At 42.4% G+C, this 27,428-nt stretch overlaps 1 protein-coding gene across 2 annotated transcripts; it reads right to left on the bottom strand.

Moving 5' to 3' along the window:
* Window positions 1-88: 88 nt before the first annotated feature.
* On the bottom strand, window positions 89-27,428 carry DUSP14 (dual specificity phosphatase 14). 2 transcript variants are annotated; one of them, XM_059908587.1, is made up of 3 exons: window positions 27,302-27,428; window positions 2,465-2,547; window positions 89-1,390 (listed from the first exon to the last, which is right to left on the bottom strand). In XM_059908587.1, the coding sequence occupies exon 3, from the start codon at window positions 1,292-1,294 to the stop codon at window positions 698-700; it is 597 nt and encodes a 198-aa protein (XP_059764570.1). In that variant the 5' UTR covers window positions 1,295-1,390; window positions 2,465-2,547; window positions 27,302-27,428; the 3' UTR covers window positions 89-697. The 2 variants fall into 2 exon arrangements, with proteins under 2 accessions (XP_059764570.1, XP_059764571.1); XM_059908588.1 differs by lacking the exon at window positions 2,465-2,547.

Genomic DNA, 27,428 nt, shown 5'->3' with positions numbered 1-27,428 from the left:
ATAATAGTTAGTTATTGGAGAGCATCTTTTTTCCCTCATCCACACACATACACACACCCTGACATTCTTATTAGTAAAAATTCCAATATGTTAAGCAGATATATTTATTAAAAATAATGCTAATGTAGTCCTGGGGCACATTGATTCCAACAGGGTGTTTGTAGCAGATTTCAATATAATTACTTAACAGCTAAATAATAAAGGCTTGTTTTTTTAACTTACAGAGTCACTAAATAATAGGGGGAAAGGAAAGAGGGCTGATCCAGTAGAGATTGACACCGGTATCAATGTTCCCTAAGCATGTGTTTGGTCGGCAGCCTTGGGCAAAGCTTGTATCTAAAGGGTTAATCAGGGCCCAAAGTGATTTTTGCACTGAGCTCCTCCCATGATGCCAAAAGGCATGGGATTGAGAATAGAGCAGAACCAGTTTATTAAACTGTTCAAATTGTTAAAAATGATTTTTCATAAACACTATTCCAAAATGTTAGTTTTAAAAATGTCAGTAGCTGTGTAAGCATTCCCCTTACGTTCCTCCCCTCCCTCTCTCTCTCTTAAGATAGACATGAACACCCAGTGTAAAAAACACTTCAGGGAGAACCAAAAGTCAACCATTTGGAAAGAAAGGTGAAGAGGGGAGCAGACGCGTGCAGCAGATGCTGGTACTGCTCGAGGGGCTGCTGATGCAGGCTTTGGTGACTTATATCCCCCAGTAAGGCATCAGGTGTCGGGACTCCTTCTCGTAAACGTCTGGAACTACGCCATAAGGTGTCTGTACCATTTTAACTGTCGACTTCCCAAAGAGCTGGCGCTCGTAGTCTATCAGCTGCCTCCAGAAGCCCACGTTGGGCCTGATGATGGGCCTCCGGGCTTTCACCCAGGTGTACGCCTCCAGCAGGCACACGTTGTGGTATTTCATCAGGTACGCGATGCAGAGCGTGGCCGAGCGGCTGACCCCTGCAGCACAGTGCACCAAGGTGGCCCCGTGTTTCCTGCTCACGCTGTGGATCTTGTCGGCCACGGTGTCAAAGTATAGTCCAATGGGGGCATGAGGCATGTCAGCCAGAGGCACTTTAACATATTCAAACTGGGGCCAGTTGAAATTGGGGATCTCGATGGTAGCATTAACAATGCAGGTGATGCCACGAGCCTGGAGGAGGTGCCGGTTGGAGGCTACACTGCCTCTGCCCAGGAAGAGCGAGGAAGTGATTTGAGCGATGCCTCCTATGTCTCCCTCAGAAATCATCCGAGGGGCCATGAGAGTCCGTGGTAGCGTGCTGTGACCTCTGGAGCTCATGAAGACGCCAGCAATCACACTTGCATCATTGGAAGCAAGACCAGAGTGTTTGTTTTGTTTTCCTCCACCAAGGAACTGGAAATTACAGTCACTTTCCTGCAAAATACAGGTATATGTCAGTACATTAAATGCTACTGATTCATCACAGCCTTCTGCAGTGTTTGTGGAATGGGAAGGTGAAAGTATTAGAAATGCTTATTGTCTATAATAGTGTGTTCTTTCCAGGACATAGACAAATCATTTTCATCGATTAACAAACAATTAGGAAAAGTAGTCTAAGATGCCAATATGCAAAACCAATGTAAAAGCACTCTGGTGATTTTTTTTTTTTTTTTAAAGGCACTAAATAGAAAGTCAACCTATTTTAGGAAAAGTTAAAGACAGAAGGAAGCCCAGCTAATCCCTGAACAACAACCTTGCAGGGTCTTGCTCTTATTGAAGGGAGTGGTATTCCCTGGTAATCAGGAAGAAATCAGAACTTGTGATCCTTTCTGTGGCCATGTTCTTTCATATACTTCTTGCCTACCTCCACAGCTATATGATGGCCATATTTTCCTAAACCTAAATCTAGACATAGAGATCGTACATAGATTATACTTACAAAGTATAAAAACGATATCGCTTTAGGTAATACATCCAGTACATGGCCTTTGTGGACTAAAGAGATACTGAATTGGATCAGTTACAGAAAAGCCAGGATATATGGTCACCTTAGCCCTTTATAATTTAAAAAATAGCTAACTCTATCATATTTGTGACATTTGAATACCTGTGCTATGTCATTTCCATGGAAACAATCCTAGGCAATTTGAAGGCCATGGTCTCAAAAATTCATTCGTCTAAGTTAATGAGCATTTTAGCTGACCTGACCCTGGGTGTGGCTAAATAACTTCACCTTCCTCAGCCAATTCTAAACTCCAAGATGTATCCCACTGGCTTAAGAGGTGTTGGAATTAAAATTTAACATTTGAACATCTATATTCTTTCATTAGTACAGTGGTTATTATAAAAGACATTCAATATTATATAGTCTTTCATACCACTTTATAGACTGTGCCCTCTGAGAAGTGTGCCTATCCCCACCCAGGGTACTGTAGGGATGCCCACAGTGATTTCAGTTAGACAAGACCATCCCCGGTTCCACAGACTGGTGGTGCTGGGGCTACTCACTTGAGGAGTCTGATTACTCTGGAGTCCTGCGTCTGGAAAGTCCTAAGTGAGTGAGTGGTGATCAGAGTGGATGCAACTCAGATCTGCAGAAAGACAAAGAGGCAAGAATATGGTCACTCAGGAAGTTCAAAAGAATTCCTCCTGAGTTTTTACTACGAAATTGGGTTTGACTGGAATAAATCTAGGAAGTGGAAAGCATGTTAAATATAGCTCCATGTGCCTTTAAAGAATGTGCCAGTAAGAAGTATCAACCCAAGTCTCAGATTTTTGTTAATGACACATAACCCATGGTGTGAAAAATATTAAGTGCCGTTTTGGCCACAACCAAGATGAATTTGAGAGGAGATTCAGAGACTACAACATACTGAAATGTAAGGCTCTGCTCACGGGGCCAGCAAGAGATGCAGAGCAAGCTGGAATCTCTTCCCTGTGCCCACAGTCCACCTGGCAGTGTGGGACTGTGTGCAGCGTGCTAGATGCTACAGTGGGTGCAGCAGCCGGGCCAGGTGTCCGCAGCCAGCCAGCTTTGCGAAGAGCCGTGCTGCAGAGGTGGCTGCAGCTATGAACGTCAACTACAGGAGGTGCTGGTGGTGGAGAGCAATTTGAAATTGCTTTCATTTTGTATTCTCTTCCAGGTTGGCCCTCTTATTTACTCATTTATGTAACAATATGAGCACCAATCAGTATCATTAAAAATGTGTTCCTTCCCCAGTGGCATGCAAATCAATGAAGTCAGAACACACCCTCACAAAATATAACTCAAAATGGCTTAAAGACTTAAATATAAGACATGACACCATAAAACTCCTAGAAGAGAACACAGACAAAAACATTCTCTGACATAAATTGTACCACTGTTCTCTTAGGTCAGTCTCCCAAGGCAACAGAAATCAAATGAAACCATAAACAAAACGACAGCCTACAGACTGGGAGAAAATAGTGGCCAATGATGCCACTGACAAGGGCTTAATTTCCAGTATATACAAACGGCTTATACAACTCAACAACAAAAAAAAACACAATTGAAAAATGGGCAGAAGACCTAAACAGACTGCTCCAAAGAAATACAGATGGCCCATAAGCACATGAAAAGATGCTCATCACTGCTAATTATTAGAGAAATGCGAGTCAAAACTACAACAAGGTACGACCTCACATCAGTCAGAATGGCCATCATCAAAAAGTCTACAAATAAATGCTGGAGAGGGTGTGGAGAAAAGGGAACCCTCCTACACTGTTGGTGGGAATGTAAACTGGTGCAGCCACTATGGAGAACAGCGTGGAGGTTCCTCAAAAAACTGGAAATAGAGTTGCCATATGATCCAGCAATCCCACTCCTGGGCATATATCCAGACAAAACTATAATTTGAAAAGATACACACACCCTTATGTTCATAGCAGCACTATTTACAATAGCCAAGACATGGAAACAATCTAAATGTCTATCAACAGATGAATGCATAAAGATGTGGTACATATATACAGTGGAATACTACTCAGCCATAAAAAAAGAATGAAATAATGCTATTTGCAGCAACATGGCTGGACCTAGAGATTCTCATTCTAAGCGAAGTCAGAAAGAGACAAATACCATATGATAACACTTATATGTGGAATCTAAAATACAACACACATGAGCATTATCTCTGAAACAGACTTACAGACCTAAAGAACAGACTTGTGGTTGCCAAAGGTGGGTGGAGGGGGAGGATTGGGAGTTGGGGATTAGCAGATGAAAAGTATTATATACAGGATGGATAAACAATGAGGTCCTACTGTATAGCACAGGGAACTATATTCAATATCCTGTGATAAACCATAATGGAAAAGAATATAAATAACTGGAAAAAAAAGTGTTCCTCCCCCGTATGTCCCTCGGCCTTTCCCACATAACCACTGCACTTAAATTTTCATTTTTTTACAGCTCTGTTGAGACATAGCTGACATACAATTTGATGTACAACTTGATGAGGTTTGACACATGTGTACACTCAAGACACCGTGACCTCAAAATGATAAACATATCCGTCACCCCCAGAATTTCCTCATGCTCCTTTATAATTCATCCCTCCCTCACCCTCTAGCCCCATTCCCAAGCAACCACTGATCTGCTTTCTGTCACTACAGTTTACATTTTCTAGACTTTTATAAAATGGAATCATACAATGTAGGGTTTTTCTGTTTGGTCTGGCTTTTCACTCAGCATAATTATTTTCACATTCATCCATGAAGCTGTGTCTATCAACAGGTCATTCCTTTTTATTGCTGACTAGTATTCCATTGTGCAGATACAACATGGTTTATCTCTTCACCTACTGATGGAAATGGGTTGTTTCTAGTTTTAGATTAGTACAAGTAAAGTTGATGTAAACACTCATGGGTAAGTGTGTGGATATATGCCTTCCTTTCTCTTGGTTAAATACCTAGGAGTGGAAGGGCTGAGCCCTGTGACATGTGCATATTTAACATTTTTAAATAGTTTTTAAAAAATAGTTACAGCTTGCAACCTAAGAGGCAGGCTTCTAATTAAACACACATATAAGGGTCTACTGTAAGCCTCTCCAAAGACCTCACAGGGCAGGCACTGTCTTTGCGCTGTCCCTCTGCTGTGTTCCAGAGCACCAGTTTCTCGGAGAGTAGCTTCGATGTGTGTCTGGCGCCCTGGCTTCTGTGGCTGCCACCCAGGGGACACCTTTTGATCACCTAGCTCTGGGGACAAACACAGTTCTTGGCTGGCTACTAACCCTGGGGCACAACACAGACAGCCAACTGAAACACACCCTCAGTCTTTCTGTGAAAGAGGCCTATTTGCTTTTCCTGGAGCTTCAGCCTAAGGGGCCAGCTTCTGCTTTGGCACACTCTGGGGACAGAGGCCAGTGGACGCCATCTATGTGTTCACCCTCTGCCTCATTCCAAGTCTCTGGTATCTTCCAGAAAGGAACTTGTATACTCATCTGGTATCCTGATTTTTGTCACTGCTGCCCAAGGGACACTTCTAGATCACCTCTGCTCTGTTAGACAGTACGACTTAACTGCTAGTCATCCCACAAGACTGTATATTTACATACTTTAAAAGCTGGTGACTGAGACCCTTCCCTATAGAATACTGACAGGTCTGGGCCCACCTGCAACTACTGGAAGCCACTAAAAATAAAATAGTCTGTTTGGACAATCACAAAGGTTTGAGAGACAACCAAGATTAAGGCAGGGTTGAATGGTAAGATTCATCTCCTACACAAGGTCACTCCTCCAAGACTGGGAGAGGTGGCTTTTTTATCTAATGCACAGAAACCAACAGGGAGAGTCTAAAATTAAGATGAAAAAGTAGAGGAACATGCTCCAAATGAAAGAACAAGATAAAACCTCAGAAAAAGTCATTAATGAATGGAGATAAGTGATTTACCTGTTAAAAAGAGTTCAAAATCATGGTGATAAAGATGCTCACTTAACTCGAGAAAAGAATGAACACAGAACTTCAACAAAGAGACAGAAACTATAAGGAAGTATGAAAAAGAAGTCACAGAGCTGAAAAATACAATAACTTAACTGAAAAATACACTAGAGGGGTTCAACAGCAGACTAGATGACAGCATAAAAAGGATCAGTGAACTTGAACACAGAGCAGTAAAACTCAAACCACTGGAGCAGTAAAAAGAAAAAAGAATGAAAAAAAGTGAAGATTGGTTAAGGGACTTATGGGATAACATCAAGCAGACCAACATTTACATTATAGGGGTCCGAAAGAGAAGAAAGAGAGAAAAGGGATAAAAACGTCCCTGACCTAAGGAAGGAACAGACATCCAGATCCAGAGAGTTCCAAATAAACCAAACCCCAAAGATACCCACACCAAGACACATTATAATTAAATTGTTAAAAGTAAAAACACAAGAGAATTTTAAAAGCCAGAAGAATACAACTAGTTATGTACAAGGGAACCCCCCATAAGACTATCAGCAAGTTTTTCAGCAGAAACTTTCCAGGTCAGAAGGGAGTGGCATGATATATTCAAGGTGTTGAAAGAAAAAACTTCCAGACAAGAATACCAGCAAAGCTGTCATTCAGAATTTAAAGAGTTTTCCAGACAAGCAAAAGTTAAACTGGCCTTACAAGAATGAACGCAACTTATTAAAGCTGAAAATAAAGGCCACTAATTAGTAACAGGAAAACATATGGAAGTATAAATCTCACTGGTAGAGGTAACTACAGTACACTTTAGAAAAACATAATGCAAAGGTGGTATGGATTAATTACTCATACAACTAGTATGGAGATTAAAAGATACAGTAGTAAAAATATAATAAGGGATATACAAGATAAAATGGTGTAATTAAGGGATATACAAGATAAAATGGTATAAAATGTGACATAAAAAACAAAAATGTGGGGGATGGAGGAGTAAAAATGTGCTTTAGAATGAGTTTAAACTTAGACTGTTATAAGTTGTTACGTGTAAGCCTCATGGTAATCACAAAGCAAAAACCTACAGCAAATTCACAAAAGATTTAAGAAGAAAAGAATCTAAGCATACCACAAAGAAAATCATCAAACCACAAAGTAGCAGAGCAAGAGAAGAAAGGGACAGAGGAATTACAAAACAGCCAGAAAACAATTAACCAAATGGCAGTAAGTACATACTTATCAATAATTACTTTAAATGTAAATGGACTAAATTCTGCAATCAGAAGACAGAAAGGGGCTGAATGGATTTTTAAAAAAAAAGACATGCTGCCTACCTCAGATATAAGGATACACACACTCACTTCAGATGTAAGGACACACACAGACTGAAAATGAAAGGATGGAAAAAGATATTCCATGCAAATGGAAGCCAAAAGAAAGCTGGGGTAGCTACACTTAGACAAAATAGACTTTAAAATAGAGACAAAGAAGGGCATTACATAATGATAAATGGGGTCAATCCAACAAAAGGATAAAATAGTTGTAAATATTTATGCACCCAACATCAGAGCATCTAAATATATAAAGCAATATTGGGACTTTCCTGGTGGTCCAGTGGTTAAGACTCTGTGCTCCCACTGCAGGGGGCACGGGTTTGATCCCTGGTCAGGGAACTAGGTTCCCACATGCTAAGATCCTGAATGCTGCACCACACAGCCAAAATTTTTTAAAAGTAAATTAATTAAAGCAATATTAACAGACCTCAAGGGAGAAACAGACAACAATACAATAATATGGGACTTTAATACCCCATTTTCATCAATGCATAGACCATCCAGACAGAATATCAGTAAGGACACATCAGCTTTAAACTACACATTAGACCGGGTAGACTTAACACATATATAGAGAACACTTCATCCAAAAGCAAGAAAATACACATTCTTCTCAAGTGCACATGGAACAATCTCTAGGACATATACTAGGCCACAAAACAAGCCTTAATAAACTTAAGATTGAAATCACATCAAGCATCTTTTCGAACCACAACGGTCTGAAGCTAGAAATCATTACAAGAAGAAAACTGGAAAATTCACAAATAAGTGTAGATTAAACAACATGTTACTGAACAACCAATGGGTCAGAAAAGAAATCAAAAGAGAAATCAAAAAAATACCTGAGACAAATGAAATTGGAAATACAGCATACCAAAACTTACGGGATGCAGGAAAAGCACTTCTAAGAGGAAAGTTCATAATGATAAATGCCTACACATCAAGAAACAAGGAAGACCTCAAATAAAGAACCTAACTTTAGGGACTTCCCTGGTAGCACAGTGGTTAAGAATCTGCCTGCCAATGCAGGGGATATGGGTTCGATCCCTGGTCCGAGAAGATCCCACATGCCGCGGAGCAACTAAGCCCATGCACCACAACTACTGAGCCTGCGCTCTAGAGCCCTCGAGCCACAACTACTGAGCCCACGCTCCACAACTACTGAAGCCTGCGCACCTAGAGCCCGTGCTCTGCAACGAGAAGCCACCACAATGAGAAGCCCACACACCACAACGAAGAGTAGCCCCCGCTCACTGCAACTAGAGAAAGCCTACACACAGCAATGAAGACCCAACGCAGCCAAAAATAAAATAAATGAATTATTTTTTTAAAAAAAGAACGTAACTTTACACTTCAAGGAACTAGAAAAAGAACGAATACCCAAGTCAGTAAAAGGAAGGAAATAACAAAGATCAGAATGAAAATAAATAGAAACTAAAAAGACAACACTGTAGAAAAGATGAATGAAACTAAGAGAAACTCTTTGAAAAGATAAAATTGGCAAACCTTTAGCTAGACTCACAAAAAAAAAAAAAAAGACAAGGACTCAAAATCAGAAGTGAAGGAAGAAATTTTACAACTGATACCACAGAAATATGAAAGATCATAAGAGACTACTAATAACAATTATACACCAAGGCTGAATCATGAAGAAAAAGAAAATCTGAACAGACCAATAACTAGGAAGAAGATTGAATCCATAATCAAAAACCCCTCAACAAACAAAAGTACGGGACAGTCAGCTTTTCTGGTGAATTCAACCAAACATTTAAAGAATACATACTAGGGACTTCCCTGGTGGTCCAGTGGTTAAGACTCTGTGCTCCCAAGGCAGGGGGCCTGGGTTCGACCCCTGGTCAGAGAACTAGATCCCGTATGCCGCAACTAAGAGCCTGCACAACGAAGATCCCATGTGCTGCAACTAAGACCCAGCACAGCCAAATAAATTTTTTTTAAAAAGAAAAAGAATACATACTGGGCTTCCCTGGTGGCGCAGCGGTTGAGAATCTGCCTGCCAATGCAGGGGACACAGGTTCGAGCCCTGGTCTGGGAAGATCCCACATGCTGCGGAGCAGCTGGGCCCGTGAGCCACAACTACTGAGCCTGCGCGTCTGGAGCCTGTGCTCCGCAACAAAAGAGGCCGCGATAGTGAGAGGCCCGCGCACCACGATGAAGAGTGGCCCCCGCTCGCTGCAACTAGAGAAAGCCCTCGCACAGAAACGAAGACCCAACACAGCCATAAATAAATAAAAATTTTAAAAAAAGAAAAGAAAAAAAGAAACTCAGCTCCTACTCATGAACCTCACAGAGATCTTCTACTCTGATATTAGCTGTCTCCGGAAAAAAAAAAAAAAAAAAAAGAATACATTCCAATCCTCAAACTCTTCCAAAGCACAGAAGAGGAGCAAACACTTCCAAACTCATCCTACAAGGCCAGAGTTACATTACTACCAAAACCAGACAAGGGCACCACAAGAAAAAAAAAAATTACAGGCCAATATCTCTGATAAACATAATGGGAAAATCCTTAACAAAATAGCAGCAAACTAAATTCAACAATATACTAAAAGGATCATACACCATGATCTGGTGGAATTTATCCCATGGATGCAAGGATGGTTCTACAACAGCCACAAATCAATCAATGTGATACACCACATTAAGAAAAGGATAAAAATCACATGATCATCTCAATAGGTACAGAAAAAGCATCTGACAAAATGCAACATCCATTTATGATAAAAACTCTTAACAAAGCAGGTATAGAGGGAACATACCTCAACATAATAAAGGCCATATATAACAAGTCCACAGCTAACATCATACTCAGTGATGAAAAGCTGAAAGCTTTTCCTCTAAGATCAGGAAAGAGACTGGGATGCCCATTCCTGCCACTTTTATTCAACATGGTATTAGAAGTCCTAGCCAGAACAATTAGTCAAGAAAAAGAAATGAAAAGCATTCAGATCAGAAAGGAAGAAGTAAAACTGTCACTATTTGCAGATGAGATGACATATTATATATAGAAAATCCTAAAGACTGGACACACACAAAAAAAGAACTAATCAATGAATTCAGTAAAGTAGTATACAAAATCAGTATACAGAAATCTGTTGCATTTCTATAGGCTAATAATGAACTATCAGAAAGAGAAATTAAGAAAACAATTCCATTTAAAACTGCATCAGGAAAAATAAAATATTTAAGGAATAAATTTGACCAAGGAAGTGAAAGACCTGTATACTGAAAACTGTAAGACATTTATAAAAGAAACTGAAGAACACACAAATAAATAGAAAGATATATTTGGTGCTCATGAACTGGATTAATATTGTTACAACAATATCCATACTACCCAAAGCAATCTACAGATTCTGCGCAATCCCTATCAACTTTCTATCAAAATTATCAAATGCCTATCAAATGGCATTTTCACAGAAATAAACAATCATAAAATTTGTATGGAAACAAAAAGTCCCTGAATAGCCAAAGCAATCTTGAGAAAAAAGAACAAAGCTGGGAGGCATCACACGCCCTGATTTCAAACTATATTACAAAGCTATAGTAATCAAAACAGTATGGCATCAGCATAAAAACACATAGATCAATGAAACAGAATAGAACCCAGAAATAAACCCATGTGTATATGGTCAATTAATTTACAACAAAGGAACCAAGAATATACAATGGGGAAAGGACAGCTTCTTCAATAAATGGTGTTGGGAAAACTGAACACCACAAAAGAATGAAACTGGACCATTATCTTATACCATACAAAAAAAAAATAACTCAAAGTGTATTAAAGAGTTAAATGTTAAGACCTGAAACCATAAAACTCCTAGAATAAAACATAGGATGTGATTGGGGCTTCCCTGGTGGCACAGTGGTTGAGAATCTGCCTGCCAATGCAGGGGACATGGGTTCAAGCCCTGGTCTGGGAAGATCTCACATGCCGCGGAGCAACTAGGCCCATGAGCCACAACTACTGAGCCTGCGCGTCTGGAGCCTGTGCTCCGCAACAAGAGAGGCCGCGATAGTGAGAGGCCCGCGCACCACGATGAAGAGTGGCCCCCGCTTGCCACAACCGGAGAAAGCCCTCGCACAGAAACGAAGACCCAACACAGCCATAAATACATACATACATACATACATACATAAATAAATAAAATTAAAAAAAAAATGCACAGAGGATCTGAATAGACATTTTCCCAAAGAAGAAATACAGATGGTCAACAGGTACATGAAAAGGTATTCAACATCACTAATCATCAGGGAAATGCAAATCAAAACCACGATGAGATATCACTTCACACCTGTTATAATGGCTATTATCGAAAAGACAAGAAATAACAAGTGTTAGCAAGGATGTGGAGAAAAAGGAACCCTTGTGCACTGTTTATGGGAATGTAAGTTGGTGCAGCCACTACAGAAAACAGTATGGAGAGTCCTTGAAAAGTTAAAAATAGAATTACCATATGATCTAGCAATTCCATTTCTGGGTATTTATCCAACAAAAATGAAAACACTAAGTCAAGAAGACATATGCACCCCCATGTTCACTGCCAAGACATGGAAACAACCTAAGTGTCCATGGATGGATGAACGGATAAAGAAAATGTGGTATATATATATATACACACACCATGGAATATTAATCAGCCATAAAAAAGAAGGAAATCTTGCCATTTACAACAACACAGATAGAACTTGAGAGCATTATGCTAAGTGAAGTAAGTCAGAGAAAGACAAATAGTGTATAGCATCAGTTATACATGGAATCTTTAAAAAAAAAAAGAGCTCATAGATACAGAGAACAGATTGTTGGCTGTCAGAGGTGGGGGCTAAATGGGTGAAGGAGGTTAAAAGATACAAACTTCCAGTTATAAAGTAAGTCATGAGGATGTGATGTACAGCATGGTGACTATAGTCAATACTGTACTGCACATTTGAAAGTTGCTAAGAGAGCAACTTAATCTTAAAAGTTCTCATCACAGGAAAAAAAATTTTGTTAACTATGTATGGTGACAGATGTTAACCAGACTTACCATGGTGATCATTTTGCAATATACACAAATATCGAATCATGTTGTACGCCTGAAACTGACACAACGTTCTGTATCAATTATACCTCAATTTAAAAAATTAAAATAATTCCAGCTTTATACTGCCGTGGTTCTCACACTTGGCATGCATCAGAATCACCTGGAGGGCTTGTTAAAACAGAGTGCTGAGCCCCGCCCCCAGAGTTTCTGATTTAGTAGTTCTGGAGAGGGGCTCTAGAGGCGGCACTGATCTCCCAGCTGACGCTGACGCTGCCGGCCAGAGGACACACTTTGAGAACCGCTGCAGAGGTGGACGCTGTGGTGTGCCACCCAGATTCCCCTTCAAGACTGAGGCTCTCAGAGTGCAGGTGCCGACGGATCACAAGTCTCTCCCCAGAAACCGCCCTCGCCTGAAGGGAGCTGCCTCGCCCAAGCTTACCACCCCTCGTTTGGGGACCACATCTGCTGACCAATGATACAGAGGTACACAGACATATACAGGTGAAATTGCATCACGAAGACGAACAAGGAAGTAGCCGCATAAGGAAATGTGTGCGGATGTGAGGGTCAGATATGCATGGAAACGGGCAGAACTTTATAAGAACAGCCTGGGGCTTCCCTGGTGGCGCAGTGGTTGAGAATCTGCCTGCCGATGCAGGGGACACGGGTTCGAGCCCTGGTCTGGGAAGATCCCACATGCCGCGGAGCAACTGGGCCCGTGAGCCACAACTACTGAGCCTGCGCGTCTGGAGCCTGTGCTCCGCAACAAGAGAGGCCGCGACAGTGAGAGGCCTGTGCACCGCGATGAAGAGTGGCCCCCACTTGCCGCAACTAGAGAAAGCCCTCGCACAGAAACGAAGACCCAACACAGCCATAAATTAATTAATTAATTAATTTAAAAAAAAAAAAAAAGAACAGCCTGTCCTGCAGCACAGCGCAGTCTCATGCCACTTCCAAGTCTTTCCCTGGCAGAATCCTAATAGTTTAAAAAGCAAAGTCACCGTGGTAATAAACACACAAAGTTAGGCTTTTGAACTGCTGGTGAAAACTCCATCCTCAGTGTGGAAGATGCTAATCAAATTTCCAACCAGGTTATCTAGTTACTGTCTAACTAAGAGAGACTCAGTCTTGTGGTCTCCCAAATAATTATCATTTTGGGAAAGCCACTTGCCCTCCTGAGGCCTGTGTCCCAGGCTCACTGGCCTTTTCAGCAGAAAGGTCTTCATCAAGGGTCATGGGTAAGTGATGGGTGGGCTGAAAGCCTAGCTTACTCAGTTAACTCCCATTCGTCGGGCAGTGATAGGGTGCTTGGCGCTGCAGGGAAAAGAACGCAGATTGTGAGTCCTCAGGGCAGAATCCAAGTGAGACAGACATGATGCTCCCTCCCTGCTGCTGCTAGCCGGTCTCGTGCCAAAAACCTGCTTAAAATGCCAAAGCTGAGTCCAAGGTTTAGAAAAACAACTTCTGCCAGAGAACACTCAGAGGGCACAGATATACAGATGCTCCTCTGACCAACACTCCCGACCCCTTTTACAGATCGAAAAATACAAGGTTCAGAAAGAGTGAGATGATTTCAACTTGGAGAAGACGAGTCACAGAGCCAAGAAAAGATCCAAGGTGTCTGGATCCCTTGCTCAAGCCCACACAGCGCTTCTCTGTGCCTGTGCGGGGGTGGCTGCAGCCTCACTACCTGCCCTACAGGACTCCCACACCACCAGCACCTTCAGTGCATGAGGGGCCTTAGATCTGCCTAAGCAGGACATGTTCAAATGCTACACACAGAGAAGACTGACCCCAAATGGGCTGCTCCGGTTTCTCCTATTGACCAGAAGAGGGAAATACTGCCACAGACAGGTACACCTTTCAGGACCCAGAACGCTCTCCTGATAGCAGAGGGACCTCAGCAAGGAGCAGTCCCAGAGTAGCCACAACAAGAAGCCCTAGTTTGCTTCATTTCTAAGATTAGCAGATTCTGATCATAATGAATAAAAGAAAACATGCATATTACATCACATGTGTGTCAAAATCAACTTAGTGAATGTGTACAGGAAAACAGAGAAGGATATCTATTAGGAGAGTAAAAGACTGACCATGGGCTTCCTTGGTGGTGCAGTGGTTAAGAATCTGCCTGCCAACGCAAGGGACACAGGTTCAAGCCCTGGCCCGGGAAGATCCCACATGCCGCGGAACAACTAAGCCCGTGCGCCATAACTACTGAGCCTGAGCTCTAGAGCCCGCAAGCCACAACTACTGAGCCCACGTGCCACAACTACTGAAGCCTGCGCGACTAGAGCCCGTGCTCCACAACAAGAGAAGCCACGACAATGAGAAGCCCGCACACCGCAACAAAGAGTAGCCCCCGCTCGCCGCAACTAGAGAAAGCCCACACACAGCAATGAAGACCCAATGCAGCCAAAAATAAATGAATTTATTTATTTATTTATTTAAAAAAAAAAAAAAAAAGACTGACCATGTTTGAGGGATCAATGATTGCAAGATGCCCTCTGAGTGACAGCACCACTCCCACTGCAGCACACTGGTCTCTGGGACAAGGATGACCAGAGAGAACACCAAGGAATGTCCATGTCGCTGTCCATGGTGTTCAACTCAGCCCTCCCAAGTTGCTCTGGCAGCTGCATTTACTTCTTGGAGGGAAAAATGCTTTCCTGGCCAGGGGAATGGGGGTGGTGTGAGGTGAAAGACAAAAAAGAGGAGGTGTCCTAAACCAACCCCAGAGAGGTGTTTTTTGGGTTTTTTTTTTAACAAGTTATAAGAAATGTCAGGGATGATGCTGGTCTCTTTGAATAACGAACATCAAAGTGCTAAGTGCTAAATAAAATGTAGAATTAGTGTCTACCCAGTGGGCCTGTAATCTCAATAATGCATAAACTATTAACAACTGCCTGCTCCCTGCACTGGAGAGCTCCTGGAATGTGGCACCTGCGTCTATACCGGCAGCAGGTGCAGAATTGCTACCTGGAGTCACAGTCTATTCAGAGCACCCATCCCACTGCCACAGAAGCTTTTTTTTTTTTTTTTAATAACAAAAATCACTAGAATCAGGAGTTAAAGAACTGAAATTCTATCTACTGTTTTTTCTCCTCATGTTGAATAAGCAGAAAAATGGCCACAGTGGTGCTAGAGATGACCATGTAAAATGATCTAAGATATTTTCAGCTTTAGGGATTTCAGAGGTTCGCAGTATATACTGGAGGCCTACGTTGTTTTTATTTTTTAATACATGAAAAGCCTACGCAATCACATTTTCTTCTTCCATTAAAGTAAATGTTTATCTAGTTCTTTAAAAAAAAAAAAAAACTCTTAAAGTCACCCTTTTTAAAAGAGAGGTGGGCTTCCCTGGTGGTGCAGTGGTTAAGAATCTGCCTGCCAATGCAGAGGACACGGGTTCGGCCCTGGTCCACAACTATTGAGCCTGCACTCTGGAGCCTGCGAGCCACAACTACTGAGCCCGCATGCCACAACTACTGAAGCTCGCACGCCTAGAGCCCATGCTCCACAAGAGAAGACACTGCAATGAGAAGCCCGCGCACCACAACGAAGAGTAGCCCCCCGCTTGCTGCAACTAGAGAAAGCCCACACGCAGCAACAAAGACCCAACGCACCCAAAAATAAATAAAATAAATTCATTAAAAAAATAATAAATAAAAATAAAATAGAGGCATTTTAGCCTACATTGTTGTAAATAAATACTACTTTTCTCATTACATTTTGTTATTAAATCAGAAATGTGTTCCAATGGGGAAAGAAGTTAAAATACTCTTACAAATAAAAATCAGTGTGGCAAAATTCAAGGGAAAAAACTTTCTGATAAAACATTAAGAATAGGGACGTTGGGCTTCCCTGGTGGCGCAGTGGTTGAGAATCTGCCTGCCAATGCAGGGGACACGGGTTCGAGCCCTGGTCTGGGAAGATCCCACATGCCACGGAGCAACTAAGCCCGTGAGCCACAACTGCTGAGCCTGCGCGTCTGAAGCCTGTGCTCCGCAACAAGAGAGGCCGTGACAGTGAGAGGCCCGCGCACAGCGATGAAGAGTGGCCCCCGCTTGCCACAACTAGAGAAAGCCCTTGCACAGAAACGAAGATCCAATACAGCCAAAAATAAATAAATAAATAAATAAATAAATAAAAAAAAAAAAAAAAAAGAATAGGGACGTCCCTGGTGGTGCAGTGGTTAAGAATCTGCCTGCCAATGCAGGGGACATGGGTTCGAGCCCTGGTCCAAGAAGATCCCACATACCGCGGAGCAACTAAGCCCATGTGCCACAATTACTGAGCCTGCACTCTAGAGCCCGTGAGCCACAACTACTGAGCCCATGTGCCACAAATACTGAAGCCCGCGCGCCTAGAGCCCTTGCTCCACAACAAGAGAAGCCACCGCAATGAGAAGCCCACGCACTGCAACGAAGAGTAGCCCCCCTCCCCACAACTAGAGAAAGCCTGCACGCAGCAACGAAGACCCAATGCAGCCAAAAATAAATAAAATAAAATAAATTTATTTTTAAAAAAATTAAGAATAGAATTCAAGTATTGAGTTATATTCATGTTAAAATAAAATGAAATAAAAGATATTCACAAATTGTTCTCAGTTATCTGAAAAGCTTTAGTAATTTGCTGAAACACCTCAACATCTTACATTTGGAGGAGGGGTTGTTTTGCTTTCCCCACCATATAATTTCACTGATAAGATGGTTGGAAAGAGGATAAATACACATAATACACATAGAACTAAAGAATCTGAGAATCACCATTTTAGTTTGGCCACATATATTCCCCCAGTGTGTAGCTGTAGAGCAACTGCCTGTGTAGTCGTGACCTGGCTGACATCTCAATATCCTCATGTGGACCACCAGCCCATGAACTGAGCCTAACAAAGGCTGATCATTTTAAGACACTAGCCAGCTGCTGGATGGAGAATATACCACAGTCCAAAGGAGGACACAGAGAGTCCACCTGATGAGAGCAAGGAAAAAAAGCATGCTAATAGTGACAGAGATGCACATTCTTTAGAAGTTTAGTTCCATATGATAAATTCATAGATTCTCATGTTGGAAACAGAATAAGTAGAGAGAAGAGACTATAAATAACTATCTATAAAAGGTGAACGTATGTATTTATTTGGGTATCAGGGGGCAATCTGTTTACATTTGGAACTGAGTTTTTTAATCTGGTCCTCATCCATCTTGGTGTTTAAGTTACTTGTCACTCATTCACACAACGGCATTTACTGAGTTCATGCCATGTGTTCAACATTATTCTAAGTGCTGTTGGGGACTGTGGCAGAATGTACTGGCAAAAAATGGCCATAACAATACCCTGCATCCCCCATGACCTTCTTGCAACGTGACCAACTCAACCAAAAGAGAACAGGAGAAATGACGCTTCAGAGGCTAGATCATAAACATGTCAAACGCCTCTCCCTAGTCTCTTGAGACTTGCTCTTGGAACCCAGCTGCCATGCTGTGAGGCAGCCCAAAGAAGCCGGGCAGAGTCACCATGTGGAGAGGTCATATGTGGGTGTTACAGCCAGCAGCCCACCGGAGATCCCAGCTGATAGCCAGGATCAACTACTAAATATGTGAGTCAAGACACTTCAGTGTTTCTAGCTCCCAGCCATTAAGTCACCCCCAGACACTGTGGAGCAAAGACAGGTTGTCCCCACTACATGAGGTCCAAATTCTTGACCTACGGGAATCTCTGAGCAAACACACAGATTCCTGTAGGTCAAGAATCTCTGAGCAAACACACAGATTCCTGTAGGTCAAGAATAAAAATGATTTTTATACCACTGAGTTTTGGAATGGTGTGCTATGCAGCAATAGTCACTAGAACAGGGATATAAAGTAACAGAAGACATCACCCTGTGCTAGGATTTTATCATCTTCAAGAAACGACACAAGATACACATATAAAACAGATGAGGACTTCCCTGGTGGCGCAGTGGTTAAGAATGTGCCTGCCAATGCAGGGGACACGGGTTCAAGCCCTGGTCTGGGAAGATCCCACATGCCGTGGAGCAACTAAGCCCATGCATCACAACTGCTGAGCCTGTGCTCTAGAGCACACAAGCCACAACTACTGAGCCTGCATGCCACAACTACTGAAGCCCGCACACCACATCTACTGAAGCCCGCATGCCTAGAGCCTGTGCTCTTCAACAAAGAGAAGCCACCGCAATGAGAAGCCCGTGCACCACAACAGAGTAGCCCCTGCTCACCGCAACTAGAGAAAGCCCGTGCACAGCAACGAAGACCCAACGCAGCCAAAAATAAATAAATATTTTAAAAAATGAATAAAACAGATGAATAACAATTATAGACAAACTAACAATAAGTGAATCAAATGAGCGGTGCAAACAGCAGGTGCTGCAGTAATGCAGAGAAGGCACAGGGTCAAGACAAAGTAAAACAGTCAGTGGCACGGAAGCAACCTAAGTGTCCATCAACAGATGAATGGATAAAGAAGATGTGGCACATATATACAATGGAATATTACTCAGCCATAAAAAGAAACGAAATGGAGGTATTTGTAGTGAGGTGGATGGAGTTAGAGTCTGTCATACAGAGTGAAGTAAGTCAGAAAGAGAAAAACAAATACAGTATGCTAACACATATATATGGAATCTAAGGGGAAAAAAAAAAAAAGGTCATGAAGAACCTAGTGGCAAGACGGGAATAAAGACAGACCTACTAGAGAATGGACTTGAGGATGTGGGGAGGGGGAAGGGTAAGATGTGACAGGGTGAGAGAGTGGCATGGACATATATACACTACCAAATGTAAAATAGATAGCTAGTGGGAAGCAGCCGCATAGCACAGGCAGATCAGCTCGGTGCTTTGTGACCACCTAGAGGGGTGGGATAGGGAGGGTGGGAGGGAGGGAGATGCAAGAGGGAAGAGATATGGAAACATATGTATAACTGATTCACTTTGTTATAAAGCAGAAACTAACACACCATTGTAAAACAATTATACTCCAATAAAAATGTTAAAAAAAACAAAAACAAAAACAGTGGTGCTGAAAACCTGAGTTGTTTGTTTCTTGGGGAAGTGTCTCATAGATTACACTATCATGCTTTTTCTCCAATCCATTTAAAACATGCTGCCATTCTTGCCTTGCAAGAGCCTCCTTATTTTTGAAATTCCAAATGAAGAACACTAGCCCTTTTCTATAGCCCCTCACTATTCACAAAGTGTGGTCCAAGGCCCAGCAGCATCAACCTGGAGCTTGAATGAAATGCAGAATCTCAGGCCCCATCCCAGACCTACAGAATCAGACACCACAGCTTAACAAGATCCCAGGTGATCTGTATACACATTAAAGGGTGAGAAGCACAGCTCGCATTAATCCGCCTCAGTCTGTCCCACTGGACTTGCTGAAGCAAACTCGAGCGCTTGTTTTGTTTAAGCCACACGAGCATGTTCAGCCTCTCACAGATTAGCATCATTCTGCTGTCATGGTTCCCAGATGAGGAATCAGAGGTAAACGGAGGTTAAGAGGTTTTTCCAGACTCTACACAGAAAATGAGTAACCCCAATGGGACCAGAACCCCTTCTCCATGAGTTGTCCATTTGTTGATTAGTCATACAATCTGACCACAACAGATCAACTGATCTAAAGACTACCAAAAAGTACACTTCACTGGGGAAGAAAATAAAAACTGAAGAGAAAGAAATTAAGGAACATAAATTTAGTCTGACTATACTTTATCTATAATCTGGATATTCATCTAAAAAATCCTAAACTGCTAAGTCGTATGAGATGGTCTTTGGGTGTGAAAAATCTGATCATCCTGAACCCAGAAAATGCTTGCAAAATTCCACAATCACATTTAAGCTTGTTTGGTGATAAGTGGAAACCAATTTGTGCCACAGCCTATACAAATAATACTTTTAAATCTTCAAAGAGTAAGTGGTAAAAATTAAACATGAATCATAGACTCCTGGTTAAGTGGTGAACTTTGATTTGTATAAGTCAGAACATCTAGACCCAGAGTACTTAAAAAAATCACGTCAGCAATTAAACCCAAGGCACGTATAAGTTTGCCTCAAAATTGCGGAAGTCACTACTGCCCTCTGAAAAGCAGAATTCATGAAATCTCAGGTCCTTTCATAAATAAGATCTCAGTCCTTAGAAGTTCATTATTACTTTAAGGGAGACAAAAACGAATTTATAAATTAGAATAAAGTTCACAGGACTAAGAGCTCAATGGTGAACAGCTGAACACTCTTTGATCATCTAACCATTTGATGTCTCACTAGATATATCAACATTTTTAAAAGTCAAGCAGTGAGCCTCAACTTTCTCCCTGCAGGGACTTCTATATCATACCTCTGGTCCGCTTCCACATTTTTGGTGCTTTTATACCAAATTAACTTCATTTGTAAGCTGCTGATGAATTAACTTCCCATTTTTCTTTATAAACCAAAGGCATCTGTAATTATCTATGAGAGTGTCTGAGCAGAATAAGATAACCAGGTAAGTCTCTTGCATTAGCTAGATGCTCCATACCCTTATCCTTGCTGAGGGACAGCAGGCCTCCTGAATTCTGAGGGCAACTGGGTGTATTTGAGCCTCCCTGGAGCAAAGGAAGGAACCAAGTTTTTAGCTAAATAGGAGTCAAGGAACATAGGATCCTGAAGTTATTCCCTTGGCTTTAATTGTCTCCTAAAGAAATAGTCTTATACAAAAAGATAATATACATAGTTCTTTGTAGATTATACTACTAATTACTAGTCTTACACTAAATGAGAATGCAATGGTCTCTGAACCTCATTCTACTCTTGTTCAAATCAGGGGCCGACAAACTATGGCAGGCGGGCCATGTCTGCTCGGCCACCTGTTTCTGTACAGCCCATGAGATAAGAATGGTTTATACATTTTTAAATGGTTAAAAGAGAATTCAAAAGAAGAACACTATTTCATGGCACATAAAAATTGTATGAGATTAAAATTTCAGTGTTCATAAATGAAGTTTTACTGGAGCACAGCCATGCTCATTTGTTACATATTAACTGTGGCATTTTCATGCTACAAAGGCAAGCTTAAAAAGGCAAGTTAAATAGCTGCAACAGAAACTGTGAACTTCCCTGGTGGCACAGTGGTTAAGAATCCGCCTGCCGATGCAGGAGACATGGGTTCGAGCCCTGGTCCGGGAAGATCCCACCTGCCGTGGAGCGACTAAGCCCGTGTGCCACAACTACTGAGCCTGTGCTCTAGAGCCCGCGAGCCACAACTACTGAGCCCGCGTGCCACAACTACTGAAGCCTGCGCGCCTAGAGCCCGTGCTCCCAACAAGAAGCCACCACAATGAAAAGTCCACGCACCACAACGAAGAGTAGCCCCCACTCACCGCAACCAGAGAAAAGCCTGCGTGCAGCAATGAAGACCCAATGCAGCCAAAAATAAAATAAGTTAAAAAAAAAAAACAAAAAACTGTATGGCCCACAAGCCTAAAATATTTACTACCTGACCCTTCAAAGAAAAACATTTGCCAACCCCTAGTTGAAATTATGTTATAAAGCCATCTTAGTATATGGCAAAGGAATATTTTTCCAAGTGGTTCTAAGGACCCTGCATGAGTATCCTGCATGAGAATCACTACGCTGCTGGTCAGAAGGCTCTGGTGGTGCTCTATCTGCCACATCACTGTTTACTAGTTAACAGAAGCAACACCCTCTTGTTGAAGAGTTTTCTCCTGTGGCTCTACAAACTCAAAGACCTAAGGAGTCACAAAGGTCTGCCATGCTCCACTGATGCTGAAACTGTTCTGGGACAAGGCACCAGTAAGCCCAGCAGTTGCATATAAATTTCAGAAGGGCCTTTTTGTCCACTGAGACCTCCAGATGGCAGGGGAAAGCTGACCAAACTGGATAGGAGGTTACTCTCTGTCAGGGTAAAAGCAAGAATGGGAAGTGCTGAGGTGAGCGGGGAGGGCCATGGGCTGCACGTAACAGGACACGGCCCTTGGCACCAGGGCTCCCCGCTCTTCCCTGCAACAGATGGAAAACAAAGCTCCTCCGTAAATTACAGCCTTTGGAAAAGGATATCACGAAACACAAAATTTCTCCCCCCATCACTCAGATTAAGAGGTTCTGACACTACTTTTCATCCTCCCACTATGGGTATCTTTTCTTAAAAACTTCTAATTTATACATATGTAGTTTTTTAAATTATGGTTATTTTAGAGAATCTGAAAAAAAACCCTTTAGTATATGAATAAAAAAGTATTCATGATTTGTAAAGACTGAAAATAGAGCAATTTAGCCATTTTCCAAGATGCCTTACAGAAGAAATTTAAAGGAATTACAAATCTCACATTCTTTGGACTACTGTTCTTCTACCAACCCTCCAACTAAGAAAAAGATCTACTTAGGGGTGTTTTTTTTTTCCAGATGCTAGTTTATCTTATTATTCAGAGATAATTTCATGATGACAGTTGAAAGGTGTTTTCTAAACGTACAGAATTGTATTTCTGCCCTTAGGATAGAAAGAGACTGTTAGCAGATAACACCAGGCACAGTAGATGCTCAACAAACACCTGAACTTAATAATTTAATAACTGTCCTGACGTGACCTTCCCATCCCTATCCTCTCTCCCTTCCTCTTTCTCTTTCCCTCTCTTTCCCTCCCTCCCTCCCTCTCTCTCACACACACCCCAGCTTTAAATCCAGCTAGCAACACCAAACACAGGCAATTAAAGTTAACCTGGCAACTGTCTACTCAGAAAGCAGGAACTCTCTATCAAACCCGGTACTACTTCTACTGTCGAGTATAAAGGAAGACTTGGAGAAAAGGACACTTCAAAGATTGTAAAAGAAGCATTTATTCCTGTAGCAAAGAAGCTGTGGTTCCTTTGGAATTGCCAAGGAATTCCTGTGCTGGTGCCTCTAGGGGATCTGCACGTGTACACAAGCATGTGAGTACTGGTCCTTAAGAGGGTATTTTCACAAGTACTGGCCTGGGTTCCTGCACACATCACACACTAAAGCCAGCACTGCTGGCCTGCACATTCAGAGCTGGGCGCAAGGCAAGTATTCTCCAGCACAATGCAAATCACCACATCAAGGCATCTGGTGGCCCAAGAGGTAAAATTCTTCCAAAACCTTGAAAACTTCTAGGTACTAGACATTTTAATTTTTAATACTTCATTTTGCATATTTAAATTTCCCTATAACTACACATCTGTTTAAAAAAATAAAATCAATGGAAGGATTCTATTGGGTACCTGTCAGCCACATAGAGTGGAAAACCATCTCTGGCTTTGGGTGGTATGTAGTCCAAACCATACAAACTTAAGTGTATAAAAATACAGTGGCACATGAAGGGCCAGGGATCAAGCCACCTAGGTGAAATTTATTCATTCATTCATTCAAGAAACAGCCAGACATGTTGTGGTTAAACAGCAAGTACAGTGGATTATAAGTTCAAGGCTGACACTACTGGAGGAATTGGTACAACCACTTTGGAAAACAGGCATCAGCTAGTAAAGCTGAGGATATGCACATCTATGACCAGCAGTATTCATAACTGCCCTGGGCCAGAAACAACCCAGATGTCCATCAACAGTGGAAGACAAATAGATAACCTGTGGTATATTCATAAAAATATGAACTAATTACAGTCACAGGTAACAACATGGATGAATCTTAAAAACTATAATGCTGCAAGAATTTGAACCAAAAAATTATATATGTGTGTATATACATATATGTATATATACACACACTTACATACATATACATATATATGATGTTGACCCCCCGCCCAAAAAATGCATTTACAAGAATACCTACATTAATTCCATTTGCATAAAAGTGAAAAACAGGCAAAATGAAACTATATTGTTTAGGGTTAGTATTTAGGTGATAAAACCTGTAGAAAAGAAAGGAAATGACTTCCACAAAAATGACGCTAGTTACTGGCTGGGTTACCTCTGGGGTAAGGAGAGAGGTGGTCACTGGGAAAGAGTGAGAAGAGGGTACTTCTTGACCTGCAAGATGGTTACAGCTGTTTTCTTTTAAATAATTAAGTTATCCATTTATGTTTTATACCCTTTTCTGTGTGTTATAATTCACAATAAAAAACAGTTAAATAAATACAATGTTGGTTTCCAGTAATTCAGAACCCTTACAATTCTGGCCTATCTGGGGAAAGAACACTTCCTCTCTGAATATCATTACTGGCCTGTCAGCTTCATGAGGCAGGGACCTTATTTGCCTTCTACCCCAATAGTCAGCATTGAACCTTCCGCATGGCAAAAGTCTCAATAAATGTCTAAACTATAAACCTATAAACACTTTTTTTTTTTTTGGCCGGGCTGCGCGGCTTGTGGGATCTTAGTTTCCCAACCAGGGATCGAACCCGAGCCCTCGGCAGCGCAGAGTCCTAACCACTGGACCACCAGAAACCCATACACTCTTGACGTGAATTTTGTTTTAACTCACCTATCTTCTGAAATTACTGATTTGAACTGTGCCCACATTAACATTTCCCTTTCTCTGTCTTCACCCCAGTCAGGCTTTCATAAATAACTAAAGCTACCATCTTAAATATTCGCTCTGTAAGTTTATACTTAGGTGCTGTTGCTTTAGCAACTCTCTCTGCTTTCCACTCCCTTTTATGCCTCCTCACAAGCAAAGAAAAGACGAACACAGTAGATTTTTTTTTTTTAATGGGGAAGTTTTCATTTGCAACCAAGAGTAACGCCAAGGATCTTAATGATTTAACTGTTTTGAAGTTAAAAAGGGGTCATTTCTCCATTGTCTGGAGAAATACTACCATGCTATCAGGGTTAATAAAACTTTACGACCAGATGTACTTAAAACACATGCTACCTGTTCTAGACAGAAACCCAGTCTCTATAAACAGGATTGGTTAATTTTATAATAATTTATTTCAATTTAAAAAGTCACTCAGGAAAAAAGAAAAAAGCTAGAAGTTTTCAGACTATGCAAACCAGAAAAAAAAATCACTTTGTGCAAACAGACATTTATGAAAATGCTTAGCAAAGTCTAAAAGAATACACATAGACCAATAAAGATATACGCAGCAGTTACTTTTGGGACAGATGCTCAAAAGAAGGCTTTAATCTTATCTGTAAAGTTTTAATTTTTTTCCAGAGAATGATTAATTCTTGGTATTGGGAAAAAGTATTTGTAATCCACCTCGCCTTAAAATAAAATCCCAATTGCTAAAGAATCTACCAAACACAGTTCCTTCCCTAAGGAGCAACATTTTAAAATGCTAAAGTTTTAAAGCATTTCCTGTACTTACCCACCTGGCCAATTTTTTTATGGTAAGAATATACATTTATACCACTGCATTAAAGAATATTACACAAATCATACCTGCATTCAACCAATGTGAGAGATTTCAGCTAAGAACTCAGCATAGACACGTTGGACACTGACGTTAAAAAGCCTTCGAATGAAGTAAACTGTCTCCCATTTTATGGGGGAAAGCCAAAAATATCAAGCATCTACCTCTCCTCCCCCAAGCGTCAGAAGATGAGTCAGAGCTGGAGGCAGGAGTAGGGCCCATGTGTCAAGCCGCCTGTGCAGGGCTCCTTCCTTCCTCCACCAGGCAACCCTCTGCTCCCACCCACGTCGGGGTCCCTGCCTCAGCCTGTCCCTGATGTGAATTCTCAGGTGCCTCTGGTGAAGACGAGGCGGTTATTCATTCTGGGGGCTCCTCCTTCCCTGCATTTCTAAAGGGAACCTGAGAATGGGGGCCTTTAAGAGTCCACAACAAGTTAACAGTCACCAAATGCAGCTCAAGGAAGTGGAGCTTCCAGACACACTCACACAACTTTGCAAAGAATACAGCACCTTTGTTCCCCTCATTTTAAAGACTAGGAAACACGCAGAGAGCAGCTGTGACTTGTCCAGTATCACTTAACTTTGTGACAGAGCTGAGTCCCAAGCGTGGAGCTGCTGGCAGCCCCACCCTGTGACTTTCAACTGATCTGTACAATCGCAGGGAGTATATTTCAATATTCCATGACTTTTCTGAGTGGCCTCATGGACTAGGAATTCCAGGAACTCTGGTCCATATTCCTTTCAGGTGAGTAAACAATCAGGACTTGGCGTTTTGCTTCCGTTTTCAAATCCGTAAAATGGGACGTAATGCTTTCTACTTACCGCTCTCATAAAACTACACTGAACAGCTAGTTAACATGTGCTAAACGCCCTGAGGTCTTGCTGGATGAAAAGCACAAGGCACTTAAAAAAAAAAAAAAAAAAATCCCTGCACAGTAGAACTGCATTTTTAAGTCACTCCTCCTTCCCTTGCCTCTGGGATGCCCAGTTACCATAACACTGGCTGGCACCATTGGAAACATCCACCTAAATAAAATATAGTTATACAATCCACTTAAGGCAGCTACATACAGCATGCAACTCCTCTTGCACACAGACAACTACTCAACTTCGCTTTGGAGCAAGGGTACTTAGGAGAAACAAAAAGACATGTTAGCGCTGTGCTCACCAACCCACCACCGCAGAGAAACACTCAAGTTGAATACTTGGCATTGCTGAAAGTCAAGTTGCTTCTACCAACGCACCAGAAACCTTTGGAAGATGCAAAAAGCCGCCGACGCTCCCGTGGCTCGGAGCGGGCGAATGGTGGCGACGGGGTGAGAAGGCAGAGAGGCCATGGCTGGACCGCAGAGCAGAGGGGTCAGGGAGGGGGAGGGGAACAGAAAGGATGCTCGCGAAGGAACCAGAGGGCTGGGACCCCGGCCCAGGCGTCGCCGCAGTGGGGGAGCAGCCGGGGTGGCGGGGGGGGATGCGCGCCGAGAGCCCGCGAGGCGGGGTCGGGCGGTGAGGAGGGGGCGCTGCGTTGGGCGCCGGGCCTCTCCTCTCCCCGCCGCCCAGAGGATGCGAGAACCGCCCGGGAGCAGATGGGGGACGCCGGCACAAAGTTTCCAGAGACCACGTTCGCGCAGGCCCTCGGCCAACCGGTCCGGCCAGGGCCCCGGGGCCCAGTCAGTGCCAAGTCCCGCCCGCCCGCTGCCCCCCGCCCGAGCCCGCGGGCCCCATACCGGCTCGCCCGGGCTCGCGGCTGACGCTCTTCCCTCCTGCGCTGCTCCCGGCTTCTGCGGGCTGGCCGCCGCGCGCGCGCCCCTCCTTCTCCCCTCCGCCCGCGCCCGGGGCGGGCCGCGCGCACGC

This window comes from Balaenoptera ricei, chromosome 20 (genome assembly GCF_028023285.1).
Source record: "Balaenoptera ricei isolate mBalRic1 chromosome 20, mBalRic1.hap2, whole genome shotgun sequence".
In the NCBI taxonomy this organism is placed as follows: Eukaryota; Metazoa; Chordata; class Mammalia; order Artiodactyla; family Balaenopteridae; genus Balaenoptera; species Balaenoptera ricei.
Note: the sequence above shows the minus strand (reverse complement) of the source record. Positions and strands in the feature narration are given on the sequence as shown.